This window comes from Scaptodrosophila lebanonensis, unplaced genomic scaffold (assembly GCF_003285725.1).
Source record: "Scaptodrosophila lebanonensis strain 11010-0011.00,11010-0021.00 unplaced genomic scaffold, SlebRS2 tig00001412-arrow-pilon, whole genome shotgun sequence".
NCBI classification, from domain to species: Eukaryota; Metazoa; Arthropoda; class Insecta; order Diptera; family Drosophilidae; genus Scaptodrosophila; species Scaptodrosophila lebanonensis.
This window is the reverse complement of record NW_022060739.1, coordinates 342,341-363,690: the sequence shown is the minus strand read 5'-3', so window position 1 is coordinate 363,690 and position 21,350 is coordinate 342,341. Positions and strand designations below refer to the sequence as shown.

Here is a 21,350-nt window from a genome sequence, read left to right as displayed (position 1 = left end):
TTCTTGGCAATTCTTTTGTTCCCGCTAGCGCCTTGTTTGCTTTTGCTTTATGCGTGCGTTTTATTTGCTGCCCCAACTGTCTGATTGTGCGTTCGCTTGTCTGTCTGTCTGTCTGTTTGTCCAACTGTCCGTCTTTGCGCTTGTTTGTATAAATTTCAGCTGCGTATCTGACGGCCTGACTGACATTTCGCATTCATTTGTGCGCATTTTATGTGCGTGTGTATAGTATACGAGTATGTGTGTGTGTTTGTTTGTTTGTGTAGGTGTCGCCTGCCGGCAGCCTGTCTTTTTTGTTGCCTTAATGATCCTGCGCAGTGCTGCACTCCATTTTTCTTTGCCAGCCGCCACACACACACTCACACACACGCACACACACATACACATTGAAACATACAGACAGGCGCACAGCTACCGCAGCCATTATGGCCGTAATGGGAATTTAAGCGCGCCTGCTAGTGTGCCTCTATGTCTGTCTGTCTGTCTGTCTGTGTGTGCGTGCGTGTGTGTGTGACTCTGTGCGTGCTTGCGCCCCGACTTGGCAGTGTGTTTGTGTGTGTGTGTGTGGGTGTGGGCTGTATCTTTTTGGGGGTTTTCCGCTTTTGCGGCGTATCTTTTGCATGTTATGTTGCCATTTTGTTCGTGTCGTGGGCAGAATTTTTTTTTTCGTTTTTCGTGGGGGTTGCGGCGTTGCCCGTTTTGGGGGTTGTGCGTCGTCCTAGTAGACATCGACATTGTTGTTGTTGTTGCAGCGGTTGAGCGTCGCTTGCTGCGTTGGCTGCGGTGCGCGGTTTTTGCCTGGATGTCGATTTTTAGTTTACAGTTTTCCACACTTTCCCCACCACACTCTACTGCATGCGACTATTTTTTCCTTTCGTTGTTAGCACACTTTTGTACGCAAATGCAATTTCATGTCGTCTATGAATTTTTCGGCTGCGGCATGCGGCAGTTGTGGCTTTTTCACTTTTAACGGATACTCGACAAGTTGCGTGTAATTTTTTCATGTGTTGAGTACACTATTGGTTGTATGTACATGAACCTATGAAACAATTTTACTGTCTAAATCGAATGCCACTTAATTGCTTTAAATACCTCAATTTTCACCACCAAGTACATTTGTTGGCCAGGAATTAAGGTACAGAAGAGGACAGACAACGACTTTTAATGCTATTATTATTTGCATTTTATTGGCAGTTACTTTTTTCCAAAAGGAAGCTACAACAAAAATCTTCATTCACAAGCTTACGAAAATAAAATAAATTCAAATTCTTTTGGACCTTTTAGGGACTCTATCACTTCAGCGATTGGGTCATATTTTGTTTTTTTCCTTATAATTTTAAAATATTATATTTTTAGATATTTATTAGCTCTAAATACTCTTAGTTGTGGTTGCATTAAGGCTCTGATTTTTTATTGGTCAATTCATTCATCTCACAAAATTAAATGATAATGTATAATTATTGTTTATATGTACATATATAGCAGGTATATTTAATTTTTCTTTTAAGTTAAGGCTTTCAGTTTCTGAATATATTAAAGTTTCACGCTCAATATATAGACTTTAGTGACTAACATATTAACTTTTGGAATTGGTTGCAATGTCTATTTAGATTTACTTAAAGCCGTACGACTTTTTTTGACGGATTTGTCTTCCTTATTCCCTAGTTCCTACTATTGTAGTGCGAATTTGAACAACAATACAAGGCATTTTCCTAAATAAATCAGAAAAAATAAATTGAAAGGAAGTTTTTGGATGTAAGTTTTATAGACTCGTGCGCTCTTGAACAATATTATTTGATACGTTGATACTGTATCAACAGATATTATTTCTGGTACGGCTTTTCCACTGGGCACAATACATTTTTCAATTAAGGCAACGTGTAGTATGTGGGGTTGCGCTGCCATTGTATTCACTTGTTATTATTATTTTGAGGAAGCTGTCTTGGCCAAGGCTCTGACTTTCCTTCGCCTTTGTCCCTGCCTTTTACCTTCAGCATTTTACATCAGCGTTCATCGCACTTTATTTTGTAGTACTTAAATTTTTAATGGCAGCCAATGACGACGAACGCCGCACCTTTTGGCTTGGCTTGCTCTTGAACTGGCCAGCCCCCCACTCCACTCCCCTGACAGCTCTCGGCCTGCCTGTCTTGTAGTGCTTTTTTTACATTATTTATTTTTTCTCCTTTTTTTGTAGATAAAATGTAAAGAAATCTACAACATGAACGAGACTCTCGTCCAGTGCCCGCGCTTCATCATCGTCAGAAACAACAACAACAACAAAAAGAAGAAGAAGAAGAAGAACAACAACAACAACAACAACAACGTCATTAACTATCTGAGCGAGTATCTTGCGCGTTTAAGCGTTTTTATCTAATTACATGCGTTTCGTTGTGTTGGCGCGTTTTTCAAACTGTCTAGCTAGGTTCGCGGGGTCGATAGGAGTGTGGGGAGGATTGTGAAGTTGGGGGGTGGGGACTTGAATCGTGAAGCAGTTGGGTCTATGACATGAACAAGATCGATGTGCTGTCTGCGCTAGTCTGACTTTTGACGCGGCCCGCCTCAATGCCAATAAACATATCAAGAAAACAATGGCCGCCCGGCGCAAAGGGCATGTACGAGCAGAGAGAGAGCAAAGGGAAGCTGGGTGGAGTGCGGCCATTGTGTGGAGTTTCTGCTGCTTTCGACCACTTATCGTGTCGGCAATCTTACAAAGGCCAAATCGAACAAGAAAAATTGCAACAGCAGCCAGCCAGCCACTCATTCAGTCAGTTATTCAATGGACAGCAATGGCCGCAGGAAATGAACAGAGTCTTTCTCTCTCTCTCTCTCTCTTTTTTCTGTTGGTAACAAAAAAATAAAAATACAAAAAAAACACACACACAGCAAACATTGCAAACTGCACAGTGCACAACTCTTTGCATCAATATCTGTTGGATGCTGTTCCTGCCGCTGCCGCTGCTGCCGCCTGTAGCTGTTGCTGTTGCTGTTGTCGACAACTTCACATGTTGCAGCAACATGCAAATGCAAAGCATCGATAAGATACGCGACGTTCTGTATAAGAGCATCATCCATTGGTGGTGGCTGCCGTTGCCGTTGGAGCTGCCTTTGGTACCTGCTGCACAAAATTATGGAAGCTGCGGATATGCGCGTGATTTCAAAAGCAACTACTGTGCGCTCGTCTCTGTTTATACACTTTCCAAAAAAATGTGCTGTTGCTTTCTGCTGAAGCCTTATACATACTTGGATTTATTACAGCAACTTCCAAATGAAAGTTTGATTGGAGAGGGCAAAGAAACAATTCTGAATAATGGCTTTACTTTATATTGGAATATTATATTATATTGGAATAATTATAGTATTTCTAAGAAATTCAATTTTAAGATTAAGGATTGTAAGACATTAAGAATCTAATAAGTAGTTGAGATAGTAGCCATATATCTATTTGAAACCATTGGCTTTATTATAGAAACTGGGGAATGGTACTTTTTGAACTCTGAAATTATTTAAATATGTTAAGAAAAAATCGATTGTCTACTACTATATTATTTAATACTAGAATTAAGTTGATAAGCTGATAATCTTTATCGTTAGGATTTTGTTTTTGTAGAACCTCCCGACTATAAGCAAAGAAACTGTTCTCTGCAAATAAATAATGAAGCTCACCAATATTTTGTTATCAAATTGACTTCAAAAGGGATTTTTAAACCAATCTTTAGAGAAGTCTGGCAAATCATGCAAAGTAATCATAAAGCTATCATTGCAATGTCTAATTGCATTTCAAATATGAAACTCGGAAATGAATCATAAATGTTGTGTAGAGTATTAGACCTTTGATAAAGCCGAACTTACTTGTATTGTTGCCTCTGCCGCTGAGGCTGCAACAACACAGTGCAGTGGCCTTTGATTTATGGCGCATTTGTGAATGAAATTTTTGGTTGTCTCTTCTTGTTAGCCAAATGTGCAAAGTGCTTTCGGTTCGGCCACGGCCACGGCCACGGCCACAAAGGGCACCCACACAGAATGCCAACGGCAACTTAAAGTACAAAAGTGAGCAGCAGCTGCGTAACAAGTACCAAGTGGTCTAGGAATTTCACATGCTCATAAACAGAACGACTTACAAGACATGCTAAAAAAACATATTGGAAGAAAAAAAAAAAAAAACACAAAAAAGCCTATCATAATGGAACAGCAACCATCATCATGAGCAGCAGCAACAGCAACAGCAGCAGCATTCTCATACGCGTGACTTCTTGGAAAATTTGTCATTTTTCCAGGTATTTGTTGGCGTCGCTGCCGTTTACCTGCACGGAAAGGCAAAGGAATGAAAAGGGAAGAAGCAAAGCGAAGCGCTTAAAAATTAATGATGACAGCGAGAACGAGTTGCCAGCGCCTTGAATGTATTGCTGCTCTTTTTTGAGTTTGGGACCAATCTCTGATTTGGAACACGTGCCAGCAACAGCAACAGCAGCAGCGGCAGCAGCAGTAGAGACAACGACAGCGGAGCAGCGACAACGATTCGAAAAATTCACATTTTGACAGACTCATCAATTTTGTAGATACGAAATGGACAGCGAACGAATGAACGACAGAACGAGCCTGGAAAGATACACGAGAGTTGTCCTTGTGCGGACTGTTGGCCAACACTGATTAGGCACCGATGGTCAGCAACGACAATCAGGGCCATTGTTTTAGTTTTGCGTGGGTTGGCAATGTCTGCTTGATTGTCCTTCGGCCTGTGTCCGTGTTCGTGTCTCCTTCCGTTCGCAAAGGAAGTTTTGTGGTTTTTGATTTGTTTGCACTATCTATTTACGATACCATCAATTATCTTGATATATATGTGTGTGTGTGTGTGCTTGTTTTAGGCCTGACTTGGCGCTTAATTAAGTGCAATTGTGTTTTTTCGTCTCTTTTCTTCAAGATTTGACAACATTATCTTCAGTTCAATGCATGCTGCTCAGATCAAAAAGGCGAACCGACAATACGCGCACATATAAATTTGCCTAATTAATTACACAAAACACCGAACAGCAACAACAACAACAACAGCAGCAGCAGCAGCAGCAACCATCAATAACAACAACCACATGGAAGATTCGGAAAAAGAAGAAGATGTCGACGAAAGCGCAGCAATAACTGATCAATGCAAACAGTTGCCCAGCTACAACATCGATTTCAGCCTCAGCTTCAGCCTCACCTTCATCTTTAGTTGGCCAAGCAAAAGAAGCCGCCGATGGCGATGCCGCCAACGACACCACCACCGCATCAACCACCGACCAGACACCACTTTGAAGTGTTTGATTTTCGAATTGCCGTTGCTGTTGTTGTTGTTATTGCTGACTGGCTGTTGCCCGTTGCTGTTGGCTGTCGTTTTATTGAAGCCAAATTTGAATACAAGACAAGCGTAGAAGCTGCCGCCACCGCCGCCGTCGCGACATCAAAGAGTGCCTGGACTCAAAATGGACATGGCTGCAACAATTTATGCCAGCGTGCGTACATGTGTGTAAGTGTGCATAAGTGTGTGTGTAATGAATGTGTACAGTAAACCAAAGCCAAGCGACCATCAGTACTACATACGTGTATGTATTTGCATCGATAGGTATTCAGTCTTCATCAAGTAGCTCGGGGTCACCAAAAGATTAAGGCGTGGTAGCAGCAAACCAGTCGTCAATCGTTCATCAAGAAAAACGTTAACTAGATAGTTATAACTGGCAATTACCACAGGCTATTATTCTAAATCTTTTGATGATTCCTTGTCAGTGTTTACATATAACTCGTAATAAGGATTCAAATACAGCTGGCTGTTAAGCTCACGTACAGATTAGCTAGTTGTACAGCCAATTAGAGCTTCAAATAAGCCCATCCATTTAAATGTTGACCAACTTAAACAGGTTCCACTGTATGTATTTAAATATATGAGTGTATGCATGTATGAGTGTGTGTGCACAGATTTCTTGTGTGTGCATTGCCTGCACTGCAGCAGCATGCCAGAGAATCCAAGACAGATTCAAAGTTAGCCTCAGAGTCAGAGCAACTGGACCCAACAACGGAAATGACCTTTTTTGTGTGGCTTGGCTCAAAACAAAATGCCGCAGCAGCAGCAGCAGCCGTAGCCGCAGCAGCACCAACAACAAAACCAACAGCAACAACAATATATTGCAGCCTTGCTGCATTCGTGTTCGCAACGCACAGACAGATGACAAGTTGCGATAGTGTCGGAGTCGAGCTGAGCTTCTTGTTCAACTGGTCAAGTCGAGCGATCGTCGCTCGTTTCTTTCGTTCGTTCGCTCGTTTCAGTTGGGATCGCCATCGACTAAGTGATGATCATGATGGGTTATTAGGCAGTTGCGTTGACAACGCATTTGTCTCTCTTTCGACTTTTTGCCTTGCTGTCCGACGCCGACGCAAATGTGCGCAGGATGTAAGTGAGACCTGAGGCAGGGTACTCTCTTCGATTGGGTCTCCGTCTACCCATTCGGTCCATTCTGTGTCTTTGGGTGTGTCTGATAAGCGGACGACGACATTTATTTATGGTGTTTTAACACAGCGGCAAGTGTTGCAGCCACAAACTAGGCGCCAAGCGCATTTAAACTCATTTCGAGTACACCTTCAAAAACAAAAAAGAGTCTGAAGAAAAAACGAGCAACGAATTTAAGCCGCAGACAAAGACGCTATCAGTCAAGGAAAAGAAACCGTTTCACTTTATTGTCTTTGCTGTGTTGTGTGGCTTGTGGGGCTTTCTGACGTTGAAGCGCTCACAAAACTGCTCAAAAGTGTCAAATTAACGTCAAAACTAACAATGCTCACGTCAAATACAAACAGACAGACACACATACAGAGTGGAGACTCCGATTTAAACAAAAAAGCTGGCGGCCTTTTTGACAGCCGCCAGTTGCAATTAAACCGCTCACAGCTACAAATTCAAATTCAAAATGCAGTTTAACCTTTTAAGGCCAACCGAGTCGAGCCGAGCCGAGCCGTCTCTACTAAGCGACCGGCTAAGCGGGCAAGGTTTAGGGGTTCAGCGGGCCGAGTGGGTTAGCGGGTGTCGACGCATGTCGACAGCCATTTTTGATTAGCCGATTTGTGTGTGCATTTTTTGGTGTCGCTGCCAGTGTCGGCATCTAGTTTTCTGCTGCTGCACACTTCTGGCCATAATTTATGCGGCTTTATCATAATTGCTTTTGGCATTTGCAGTTAGCTGCGTCTAATTAGCCAGCCGAATGGCGAGTGAAGTGGAACTGCGTGCCACATGCTCGAGCCGCAATTCACAGAAAGCACACAGAATTTTCACACCGGTTCAAAAGAAATAATTACGAGTAATACCAAAACATGTACTAGCTTCTCACATACATTCTACTGAAGAAACTAAACACACGATTATGTGAGCAATCCAACTAAATTGCATTTATAGTATTTACATTCATATTTGAAGATATGGAAAACGGGCAGCATAGAAAGTACTTCCTAATTCTCCCGAGTCAGAGCACACATCACTGAAAGCTTTCATAGTTCAATCAGAATCAGAATTAACTCCTCGAATCTACCACTGATCTGTGTCATGTACTACTTAGTATCTCTAGGGTGTTGCATCCTTCAAAGCAAAGAGAACCAGAATTCAATTCAATTAAACGATGATTTAGGATATACCAAATAAGACTACCATACCTATCCCAAAGGCAAGTTCTTTAAGTTTTTATGATGCTTTTATATTATTTTAAAATTTAAATATCATTTAAATATTTTATGATAGTCGACTTAACACCACTTTCGTTTTTTTTTTTATTTAGAGACAATTTATGATCTCCATGTGAAACCATTTTCTAATATTCATTATTTTAAATTTTACTTTAAAGCCATTTTAACTCTTTAAATTTGCGCTAAAGTCTGTCATTATAAAATTTAAAAACTACTTCAAGGCTTAAATAAAATAATAAATACAATTAATACGAGCCTATTTAAAATAAATGAATTAATAAATTAATATTGCAGCACCACTTCATACAAGTAGCTCAGAGAGGCTTTGAGGTAATTTTCATTTCCTCATACTTGAGTAGAAATCAGGAATAGAGAAATAAACAGCCAGCATTTTTAAGCATCTTGACACGAAAGTGCTTTTATACTTTATTGAACTTTTCGCAACGGGTTAGATTTATGATTTGTTAATAAAACAAAAACTGAATGCAAACATTTTGTAATTGACAATTGTTTACTTAAATTCCTTTAACAGTTTCGATTCACAATTTCGATGTTGTGTATAAACGACGAGACGTAACAATTTCATAGCCAGCACTGGTTTGGGTCCCTCTTTATCTTTCTATATATTATTGTATGTATGTATGTATGTATATGGGGGGTCTGTGTTCTGTGCGCTGTAGACTTAACAGGCGGCTTATGTAAATATTTGACCTGACGCGTGTGAACTTTAACAGTTTTTATGCTTTATTTGTCGCAAATATTGCGCAAACATGCAGGCAAGCATGGCATGGCGTGGCATGCCCCCTCGCCCCCCACCTTCTCAGCCCCTGCTGCCCCACAATCAAGTCGGTAGAGCCGAGTTGAGGTCCAGAGAATCTACAGACAACATTGTGCCTTGTGAGTTTGTTTAGCGAAGCTGTTCGCGTTGTTCTTGTTGTTGGTACTGTTGTTAAATGTTGGTGTTGTTGCGCATGCGCACACCTCTTGCACTGTTGCTTTATGCGGCTTGCTCCGCTTGTCCACATGTTGCGTGCAACATGCGTTAGCAACATTTTTTGTTTTCGTTTCTTTCTGTTTTTTTTTTTTTTGCTGGTCATAGTATTTTGCCCGCACATGTCAATGCGACTAATTTCATTTCAATTGCCACAAAGGCGGCGACTTCGACTGCAACGGCGGCAGCAACTTGTTGCAATTTCAGTCTAGGGACGATCGCACGATCCTTGGCTAAGGTGTGTCTCGCATTCCTGAATACCCGTATATATATATATATATATATAATCGCAGACTCGATCCGTTATAAAAAGTTAAGACCTCATTAAAGTCGTTGGCTCGACTTTATGATGCGCTTGCTGGACCAAGAAACTCCTGGCCGCCAGCCGCTTGCAGCTTCGGCTGCTGCTCCTTCTGCTGATGTCGTCCTTTTATAGGGCTGGGCCCAAGTTATTTCTTTGCGATTACGCGCACGCAAGCGCTGAGCACATGGTCAGCGGACACATTTAAGACTGCCGCCAAAGACAGTTACTGTTGTTGTTGTTGTTGTTGCTGTTGCTGTTCATGCAAATTTTAACTTCATTTCGGCTTCGTTTTGTTAATTAATTTATATTATTTTATTTGGGTATCGCATATAAACAGAGCGAACGACAAGCCTGTGGCTGCACTCACACTCTCCTCACCTCCCCGCCTGCCTTACTGCCTGCCTGACCATTCGATGGTTGGTCGGTCGGTCGATTGGTCGGTCGGTCTCTTTCTTGCCGACGTTCGCGTTCGTCTGAACGACAAATTTATATTTAATGAGCTTCATAAAATTTGAATTTCAAAGGAGCGTTGCACCGCTTCGGCATGTTCGGCTGTCGGCGTTGATTGTAGCGACGCGGCAAGTCGGCTACGAATGAAGGCATAAATTGTTTGTTTTATGGCGTTTTAAGTATGCCTTTCTTTATGGCCCAGTCCCCAGGCAAGGCTCACACCGGACTATCCTATTCCTAGGACTATGATTCATGTACTCTGTGTGGTCGTTGTCAGCCATAGCTATGGCCATAGCCATAGCCTCAACTTCAGCATCAGCATCAGTGTCAGCGTTTGCATCACATCGTCATCGTCATCGTCATCATCATCGTCTGAGACTTATTACCGGAGCACGGCCTACAGCTTTAAGCCCACTTTGTGCGCGACAAAACGTTGCAGCGACTTCCTCATAAATAAGAGCTGTGCAATGTTGCAGCTTGTTCGGCCAGTTTGTGCCTGCCAGCCTGCTGTAGCAACGTGTGCCACATTTATTTGCTGCAACATTTCAATTTGACATAATGAGCCGGATTCTTAGATTCAGTGTACAGGTAGTAAGTAACAACAACTACACTGAGAGAAATTGCAAAAAGAAAAAACACATTCGTTTTACCTCAAAAACTGAGTAGAGTCTGTGAAGATCTATAAAACTGTCAACAAGTTGTGTTCAAAAGCCCACTTTGGCTTTATTGTTATGTAAATGTGTATGGCATATTGTCAGGTTATTCACATGCAGTTGTTTATCAGGTTACCTCTGAATGAGAACACAAAAATAGCCTTGAAAACATAAATAACGAAAGTGTTATATACAAATATAAATGCTTGTATTTCCGTTCAACTTCTACCTCAGTAAATGAATTATACAAGTATGTGACAAACTATTCTTGAGCATATCATGAAAAGTCACATATAATTCTATATAATGAAATAAATTTTCTCATTACGTTTTGTATGTATTGAAATACGATTTTTGTAACTTTTTTCTAATTTTTTGTGTTCTATAAAACTACAAACCTAAAAATACATTTTCAAACTTACAAAAATATGAGACACGTATAATTATTTTATTGAGGTATAAGAACAGAGAGCAACTGAAATAAGAAAAGTCACTTATCGTTGTCTGTTATTAATTTTTCTCCACTTTCGATATAGGTTTGTAAGTCAAATTTCCTTGGCTTTGCTGCTTTCTTTTTTGAAGGAGTCAAGGAATCTATATAACTCGAAAGCAGAAACATTAGAGTGTTGAAAATATTCGTACGTTTTTTATTCAATTGTTAGGCTGCTTTAGAACTTGTTTTTCTTTTACATTTACAATGTATGCCTTAGAAGGCATCGTTTTTCACAGTGTAATAGTTGAGTTGCTAAGTCAGTCTGTCAGTCATAATATTTGCAGGTAACGGTAATTAGAAAACACACTCGCCGCATCCGCTGTTGTTGACTTGGGCGGCGACTGCGGCTACAACTTCGGGCTACCGTCTGACGCCAGGTCATAAAATTGTCTAAGCAGCTAATTGTACAAGAGCCGAGCCGTGACCATGGACCGTGTCCATGAATGAGATCCCCTGCTGTTCCCAGCATGCGGGCCTTCAAGTGATAGAGCGATCCAGAGATTCTTTTTTTTTTTTTTTTTTGAGGGCGGTCAACCTGTTGATGGCTGTTCAGCCTCTGCCTCTCTAACATTATCCTGACAGCCCGCCAGCCTGGCTGCCTGCCTGATTGCTTGAGAGTGGACGACGACACTTGAGATGTACTATATGTATGTAAGTGGACAACAACAAAAAAAAGGAACAGGCGTCGCTGTCTGCGAGACGGTCATGCAACTTGGCATAGTTTGTCATACACATAGTTTGTAGCTGTAGCCTATAAATAAGTAATGTGTGTCATGTCAGAAGTTTTGGACGGCGCTTGTAATAGGATACATAAATTATGCAACGACTAAGACCGTTGGTAATCGACGACGGCGTCGCAGTCGGCAGTCAGCAGCTCAACTCTCAGCAGTGGCAGTCCTGCGAAGTGGCCTCAAGTGTCGCTTTAAAATTTGAGAGCGACGCCAGTTCGAAGAGTGGCGACGGCGCTAGCGATGTCGACGAAGACGACGACGACGACGACGTCGGCGACTTCTATGGCATCTATTTGAAGTGTAAACTTGAAGTAGTTATTGCTATTGCCATTGTTGTTGCTATTGCTTTTGTTGTTGTTGATGATGGTGATGAAGTAAGTCGCAATATGCCAAGGCCTTGGCTTTTAAAGAGCCCCCTCAACCTCAAACGCTCATAAAAACTAAGATTTGACTTGTGCTTGACCAAGGCACAGTGGTTTTAAATAAGTAGTGCCGTGAAGTAAAAATAAACTATGCAATTGTAATACATATCCATATAATATAAATCAAATTAATGTTACATCTCTTTTATGCCTGGTATATATTAAGAATAATTAAACATACTAACCACATATCGGAGGGTATAAACTAAATCTCTATCAACATAGAAATGAAGAATTGTTTACCAAAATGTTCGTCACAATCTAAATTTATTTTCAGGACCTGTTTCTGTATTCTGTATTCTATTCGTAAATTTTGAATGGCCTGTAACCGAATGTAACTACATATCGGAGGGTATAAAACAAATTTCTATCAACAGAGAAATGAAGAATTGTTTACCAAAACGTTCGTCACAATCTAAATTAATTTTCAGGACCTGTTTCTGTATTCTATTCGTAAATTTTAAATGGTCTGTAACCGAATATAACCACATATCGGAGGGTATAAACTAAATCTCTATCAACATAGAAATGAAGAATTGCTTACCAAAATGTTCGTCACAATGTGCAGCACAGCATCCTGTTTTAAAAGTTGGGTCGGGAACAGCGAATATTTTATTGTCTTTGTTAATTAGTCATTAGGCACTTGGGTGGGTTATAAAAATGACACTCGTAAAAAAGAGCATCAAATGCAGTGGCGCTCAGAACAAAGCAATGAAAGAAGAAGAGTATGGGGCACATGTGAGCGAGATGGGGCGTGTGTGGAGCTCAAAAGTGCAGCTTTAAGTCCAAACGCCATTAAAGTGAGCAAACAAGCAGGAGAGGACGAGCGCGTTGCATGCAACACGCCAAGCAACCCAAGAGCCAACTGCCAGCCAGCGATGCACCTGAGCACACACACACACACACACATACTCACTTATATGTATATACAATACAGAGATGCAGACTAACGACACATGTGCCGCCGTCGCGCCGCTGGCTGAAAGGTGTCATATGGCGCAGCGGGTGTTTCGCGCGCTCCCCCGGCGAACGAGAACGAAGCGCCTGCCCCAAAATCCCAGCGGGAAATGCAGCGACGTCGTTGTTGTTGCCGCCAACGCCACCATCGCCCTGCCGCTGCCGCTGCCGCTGCTTCTGCTGCTGCTTAATGAGCGCTTTGAGGCACGGGCTGTTGGCCTTCAGCGTGCAACAAACACGCGATAAACAGGCGTGGCATGTCAAGCCCAAGCCGAACCGGCCGCAATTCGTGGCCGGCTTTGAGAAACTAATTTGGCCAGCAGACAGTAGACAGCAGACACTATGGAACCCATAGATAACTCTTGTGATTAAAAGCCGCATTGCGAATATTAGAACTGGGCTTTCAAGTTGACATTTCATGGTGGTGTTAGATATTATTCAGAGCTAAAAATATCAGTCTGAATTATCAAGAACAAGGGAAATTAGAAACTCTTGAGCTATGAAAATCAACATTTCTTTTTAAGTTTTCTTTAGCCTTTAATATTTAATTTGGAGTTTGCAAAATTAGTTATCTAATTAAGTTAAATTTAAAGGCATATGAAAACAAATACATTGCCAAAAGGATTATAACTCTAATTTTAGTTTCACTTTTTTGAATTTTTATAAATGCAGATAGTTAGATGTCTATACATGTGTAGATTTATTCGCATTAAACGCACAGTAATAAGCAATATACTCGTAGTTATGGAAATTAAAACTGACTATTGCCCGAAACTCTTTCACCGAATAATCACAAAAATATACAGTAGTGCAAAAATAATAACAAACACACTGTCCATTAATTGTTTTATCATCTTAAAAGTGATATTAAAAGTTCAGAGCTTTTTTTGCATTTACAAAATGTTCTGTAATATACTTATCAAACAATTTTAAACATATATTTTAAAGTAGAGAAACACTGATTTAAACATAATCTTATTAAAAAAAGTCTTTTAGGATAGCCCATAGTAATTGCCTTGAGATATTTATAAGGTACATCTACAACATTTGTAAAAAATTGCAAAATTGTTTCTAAAACAGTTCCCAATTGGCCCCACGGTCTCCTGGTTTTGGCATTATTTATCGGCTGATTTATGTGAAGCTGGTCATAATGCAGTCAGGCTGCCTGTCTACTTGCCTCATATGCATGCCGCTTTGCCACACCCCTCTCTCACACTCGCACACTCTCTTTTAAAGATATGCTTTAACTTTTTTTTTTGAAATTTAATAAATTTTTTTCTTGCTGCCACGAACTGTGTGTTTGTGGTTTCCATTTTTCATGAGACCAGTCGTCTGTTTGTAGTTTGCGCATACTCGTATGTATGTGAGTGTGTGTGTGTGTGCGTGTCCCTGGACTACCGCTGCTGCTTTTATTAAACAGTAGCCAGTGGCGCTGACAAGCGCTGACACCTTGAATGAACTTTAAGAGAACTGAAATTTTAATTGCGCTTTAATAGGCGCCGCAGCCGACGACGTCATCAGCGCTACTGCCATTGCCAGTGCTTTAATATGCCCAAGTCAGTCAACCAGAGGTGGCGCATTAATTAGGCCAAACATTTGGTCATTCACATGGGAGCCACATGAGCTTTAACTTGAACTTTCACAGCACGATACAACTTTAATAGCAACAACAATAATTTGACATTCCTATGCTACCGGGGGGCTCATTCATTTTGTATGTCGCGTCCGAGAAGTCAACGGCGTCGCATGCGACCATATAAATATTTAATAATATCAAAAATAAAACGAAAACATAATCCAGCCAATAAATTGCAGCTGACTTCCAAATAAACTACTGCAGCCCCCGAAAAACATCCAATCGTCGAATGTACATGCGACCTGACCCCAACGCACCTCCCCCCATCGTCCCTCCACCGCCTACACATTGCTGCGTAGCTAAAAAACATTGCAAAATTTATGTGGATGGCGTTCGACGTGCGCAAACATTTCGTCTATATTTTATGAGCAGTTCGTTGTTTGCTTCGTTTTATTATTTTTTTTTCATTTGAAGTTTTTGGTCCGTTTCCGGCCGAGTCTGGATACTGCAGTACCCCGAGCCCAGTCCAATCTGTTTCGAATTGAAACGAGCTGGGTGATAAAGTTATTTAGGCGCAAATCATAAATTCCAAACCCTAACCGTGGCTTATCTGATTTTGCACTTCGCTGCGAATGCGGCCAGGCTCTAGATCAATGTGTGGCATTCGCCTGTCCCTCCTGGACATGCCTTCCTGCCTGAGTCTGATGCTGGAGGAGACGGCGATGTCAATGTTTCGTCGGTTGGTGTTGGTGTTGGTGGCACCCTCGAGTCCCAATACCTGCCCAAAGCCACACAGCTGTGACAGCGCCTGCGCCACATGTTGCGTCCAACATTTGAAATGTATTTGCCTTTGGTGACAAACACACACACACACACACACGAAAAAAATAAAAACAGACAGCCAAACAGTCAAATAAACGGACGGACTACTTTTCAGGTAAATTTGCGTGAGATATATTTTTTTCATTTTGCTTGCTGCTGTATAGTAGTTCTTGTTGTTGTTGTTGTTTTCGCTTGGCTCACTGGTTGGCTTTAATTAACAGCTCTTGGCGCGTCCGTTTGACTTGTGAAATTAGAAAATTATGCCTGGAATTTCCGTTCACAAACAGCAGCATAGAGGGAGAGGCGGCGAAAGAGGAAAAAACGGGCACTACATTCGGCCCATCGACCAAGGTCTGTGATATGGCAAATATATTGTCTGGAAATGATAATGAAATGGCTTAAAAATTATAAACTGCTGCTGACGTACATTGCCATAAAATCGAGTTTGTTTTTATTTTTAAATATATGTATATAAAGAAGGGATTTATGCAAATTGCTGATATTTATTGGAAAGGGAAGTGAAGTAGTGTGATGTGAGAGTCTGAAGTATGATTCAAAATTGAAAGCTGTAGTTAATGTTGATGAGAGAAATGTATTTATCAAATTTATTTAGATTACTTTAATGTACTACTACCGTTGTATTTTCTTTTCCGACTTAGATGCCATCGAAGAATTTCTCAACGATATTTCAAAAAGTTGTGTTTAATAAATGTACACTAGAAATCAATTTTTGACTTAATATAATGTCATTCATTTGAACTCCAGAATATGCTATTGTTTTCAAATGGCTTGATTAGTTGGTTGAATATTTAGTATCGAGCTGATAATTAGATATAGTCTTAATTGAAGACTAGCTTCAATTACAAAAAAAAAATATATATATATAACTTTCAATGAGTCCCCCATTATTTTTCCTTCTATTACTTATGTGGTGTGTTTCAAACTCTACGGAAAGAACGCTAAATTTAAATTACATACATATATATTTATTATTTGAAATTAAATTAATCTTAATGTTTTTATTAAAAACGTATACATTAGACATTTTAATATTTTCAAAAGCTTAAAGAAAAATTTGTTTTTCGAAAACCCTTTAGTATTTTTTTATTATCTGTAAAGTGCATTAAAAATAAGTTAATTTTTAAAAAGTTGTGAATGTTAAGTTGTTGGAATAGCTAAAATAAAACCTTAGATTAACACTTATTCTACAAAAGGGTCTGACGATTGCAGATTTAATACTCATATGATGGCAAAGCGAAATAATTTTTGGTAACAAATTAAGCTTAATAGGGGATTTAAACAATTTAAGTAAAATTTGCTCAGCTTCCAATGGCAAAAAATACAACATATCACAAATTAAAAGATTAATAAGCTTATTTGTCTACTTGTAATCAACACTTATAACCAATAGTAATTATACTAATAATAAAACAAAAAACCTACTTTCCTATAAAAACAAACCAAGCTGCATTAACGATTCAAACTTAACCCCCACATAAGAGCATGGAATTTGGACGCCATATACTTTTTTATAAAGCTTAAGCCAGAGATTGTTGCTGACATTATGTGACTCTATATATGCTAATTAATTTGACTTTCTAACTGCGTAACGCACGAGCAATTAATCATTCTTAAGCGTTATCATCGTTCGTTCACTAATTCGGCTCTTCCCCTCAATATGGCCAGCATTAGCCATAATTGTCACGCAACCATAATTGTCACATCACAAATTATATTTTGAACTATATTTAAATTTTTTTCGTCCTCACACATTTCAATATATTTTTCACAATTAGCTTTGTTTTTGCTCCTCCATTTTAATTCGCATCAACTTGACGACGCTACTTCCACAATTCACAAATTTTATTTAGCATACGATTAATGAAATTTTTTAGCATTTAAGTGTAATTAATATTAATTTAATTATGGCGAGCAATTTGTTATAGTTTAGCTGAAGCGTGACCACACAGACTGCGGCCCACACAACATACACGCACACACACACTGCATAGGCTTTATGCAAATTTCTGAGCTAATTGGCTAACTATAAAATGGAAATCGTTTTGATTTTTATGGCCGCAAATAATTGTCAATTTTTTTATGAGGCGCTATCAAAAACTATCGGACAAACGGACTAACATAAAATGGTTACAATTTTATTAGCCAAAAAAAAGTTGCGCCTGCCAAATACATAAATATCTGCAGCAACAACAACAGCAAAAACAACAAGAAACAACAGTTTATGTAGCGCCCAGAAGTAGGCAACGATTTCAATCTGTTCGCTGTTGTTGTTGTTACTGTTTTGCACTAAAACTGTCACTTTGGCCGCCGACTTTGCTCGCTTATGTAAACAAAACTCAACTTGGAGTCTTTTGTATATTTCTTTTCTACTATATTTAATTAATTTAACGACTACTTGAGAAGTTAGCGACGACATGTCGCGTTGCTCAGTGTTCGGGCGCATGTGTGGGCCTACATACGATATACTCGTATATGTATATACTCGTATATATGTATGTATAGTTGACTTGTCGGGGGCTTGAGGCGGTGCCTGGGACATGAAAAACTCATTAAAATGTTTACAGCGCACAAAATCAACAAACAAACAAAGCGACGGTCACTCGCACAGTCTGTCAACTGACGAGTGAGGCACTGAGATGAACAAAGAGGATGGCAGTGTGTTGTGGGAAGGGGGAGTGGGGAGTGGGGCACTCACAAAATTTTTTGTTTTCATTTCAAATATCAACTGAACTCGCCATAAGTTTTTCGTATTTAGTTGGCACTACACACACTGCTGCCACGCCCCCCAAACGCCCATTTAAAGCACACAACGTACACAAACTTAAAACTTTGCGCAAAAGTTTTCAAATTAAAATTTGTGCATTAAATATTTCATGTGCACGGGTATGTCGTATGCTTGCGCGCACTAAAACTAATTAGAATTAAAGCCAAATAGTTAAAGCAGCGCACAGCTGCCAGATACATTTGTATCTACATCCATATCTGTGTATCTATGCTCGTTTCTGTTTTTTATTTGCTGGTGTTTTTGGGTCATTTATAATTCAACGCGTTTACAACAACGTGTTTGTGATTATGATTTTTATACATATGCATACAAATAGCATTTTTGTATATATTTCTCACTTTTTTGGCACAACATTTTCCCAGTTTTTGTTTTTTTTTTTTTCATTCCATTCGTTTTGTTCTGCTTTGCTTTTGCGGTCTTTTGTTTGGTTACAAATTTGACAGCCAACATTTGTCACAATTTAGCGTCAAATAAAATTTAAATAAAATTTCAATATTTTTGCGCACATTTTTTAATGACACTTCTGGTTTATGCATTTTTGCATGTCTGTTTAAAAATTCATGAGACAATTTAGAAATGCACATCGCCAACAATTTCCCTGGCAAATTTGTCAAGCGAAACCGTTTATGCATTTGACAAATCGCATTCTAAATATAATCGTATATAATCGTACATATAGTATAGTATTTGTAGCGTACTTGCTTGCGCTCCAACGATTTTTAATTGCTTCGCACTCCGCACACATTAAAATGTCATTCAACCGTTAATTAACTGACCGAAGGCAAAGATACTTTAACTGAAATTCAGCAATAACTCACAAAAGCTAACGCCGCCAAAAGTGCAGAGAGCGCGCAAAAAGTCGGAAAAAGCAGAATTGAAATTAAAATCACAATCAGCTAATGCGGCGACAATAATCATGGATTTATAATAATAAAATTGATAAATGCAGGTAAAAGACATCAGCATCGTGGACTATAGCAAGGAAGAATCCTTGAACTGTTGAACTCCTAAAACTAGACGAAAAGCACTTAAAATGTTTCTAAATTGTACTTTCTATGCTGCAATGATTGAAGAAATCAATCGAATATATAAAGATAAAGATGTCACACGTAATTCACAGATACTTGAAGTGTATGTTATGGTTAGACTTAGGGTTCGAACTCATAAATAGGCCAAGCCTATTAGTATTAAAATATGGTATAAGAGTGGCGTCGAATTTAGAATAACGAAAGTGTTTTAGGGCTAGAAAGTATATAAAATGTTAAAAAAATATATTCATATCTGCAATTTAAATTGAAAATAAGATGGCTTAATAGCTATCCAACACAGGCTGCTACTTCTTTGTAAATAACTAAGCTAATCATTATGAAACGAACTTGTATTCTTAATACTCGTGCATATCTAATAAAGAAATTGTCTTTATTTTGTACAATATACTCGAATATCCTCCTATTTTCTAGTAGGTTCTCCTTCGTCAAATTATGTCCAAAACTTACAGTATTTATAGTATTAATATACAAAAGATGAGAACCATTTCAATAGTAATTGAAATATACAAGTATACATAGATATTGTGATGAACTTGATTTGGGGATGTTATATGAGGGATAAGGATCGTCCCCCCTACTTTGTAAATGTACAACCAATCATCACTTTTATATTATGAAATCAATAGTTTTTTTTAGATTACGATGATCTCTTCGAAAGAAGCAAGCAATAGCCAGATTTCCAATGGCCAGAGAAATACAAATATTGTATTGCATTTTTAATTTACCAGATATGTTTAATATTTAAAAGGTGCTTACAATATATTTATTGATTGCACAATTGAGCAAATACATTGTTTGTTTTTCTTTTCTTATGAGGTGGTAGCCAAACAATAAGAATCAAACAGGCTTCTTTGGCACTAAACGAAATAGATCCTTTAATGAAACATTTTTGCTCAGATTTGTAATGATATTTTCAACTAGTTTTAAGAAATTTGACATTACTATTCATATTATTCTTATTATATCACTATGTTTTCTATACATCCATTCCCCAATCCACCCCCCTCTATCCACCTATCTAGTGATATACCTGTCTACCAAAATATATTTATTTATGCAGTGCACTGATTTGTTTTATACAAAGAAGAAATTAAAAATAGTTGTTCCACTAATCGAAATATAAAAATGTAAACAAGGTTAATGCCATTTGATAAGCTTTTAATGTCAAACAAACAAAAAACGCTAAAGTATCTCGACATTATAGGCTCTCTAGCCGGATCGTGTCTATTACAGTTCAGCGAATGCGTTCGCTGCTATTAATTTTTTAACAGTTTGTTTTTTGGAAGCAGTTTTATTTGCAAATTGGCTTTGTTTTGTTTGCTGGCGCTTTCAGCTTTCCGTCGTAAATAAGTCATTAACTTGGCTAAATAGCTTTATTAGAGCAAATGATATGTTGATAATGTTAAAGTGTGTGTGTGTGTGAGTATACTTTTTTCAAACCTGCATTTAACTATTTTCTGAGTAATGGAGTAATTGCTGGAAGAGTTGACTAAGCCATACTCCATACTCGTACTATATGTTCTGGATGGATTGCTTTTTGTGCAAATTTGTTAATTGGAAACAGAAACTGGTTTTTTCGGCAACTAACGACTACCGACGGCTTTTGTACTTACTTATCACATCATGCCCATGACAATCCAAATCCAGGTGATGATTCATCACCAGCGATGGCTGTAATCCAGTTTGATTGTGATTGTGCAATGGTAGCTGGTGAGCCAAATGGCCACCAATCTCTGCCATTACCATATATTTGGCTTAAAAACCGGCGCCACGAACACTCGAAGAAATGATGTTTGAAACCGTAATTTCAGGAAAAAACTAAAATCAAAAACGCGCCTTTCTCGATTGAGGACACATGCAGATTTGTTTTTGTTGTTTGTTTTGTTTGTTTATATTTGTCGTATATATATATATATTTTTTTTTCTGATGTTTTGAGCAAAATGTTGATTTGATGTTGTAGTTGTTGTTGCTGCTGTTGCTGTTGTTTGGTTGTTATTTGGTTGTTGCGGTTGCTGTTGTTGTTGCTGCTTTAAGGCACTTGACAGTTTTGGCAATCAAAGATTACTTTTGCCCACTTTTTGTTGCTGTTGTCGCAAAATACACACGCGCTAAAATTTTGCCCTACAGGTAAAAATGCCGCTGTATATCTATCGCATATACTATACATATATCGTATCCAAAGGCGACGGCACGGCGACGACGACAACCACGAGCTCTGACGACGACAGCGACAACCACGATGACGATGACAACGACAACGACGACAACGTGAACGTGGTGGGTGTTTTCGCTGTTGTTGTTGCTTTATTTTATGTGAATACTCTTGTTGTTGTTGTTGCTGTAACGAGCGCAACGCGACGGACGCGACACTCACGATGCTGACAACGCTAAGACTGCTGAACG

The 21,350-nt window shown here is 39.1% G+C and overlaps 1 protein-coding gene across 1 annotated transcript in view; it reads right to left on the bottom strand.

Moving 5' to 3' along the window:
- Positions 1–20,994, bottom strand: part of LOC115631707 (insulin gene enhancer protein isl-1) — a 30,888-nt gene extending 9,894 nt beyond the window's left edge. The window contains exon 1 of the mRNA XM_030528534.1: positions 20,560–20,994. Coding sequence (XP_030384394.1) covers positions 20,560–20,692 — 133 coding nt within the window. The 5' untranslated portion in view covers positions 20,693–20,994. The remainder of the gene's footprint in view (positions 1–20,559) is intronic.
- Between the last annotated feature and the right edge of the window lie 356 nt (positions 20,995–21,350).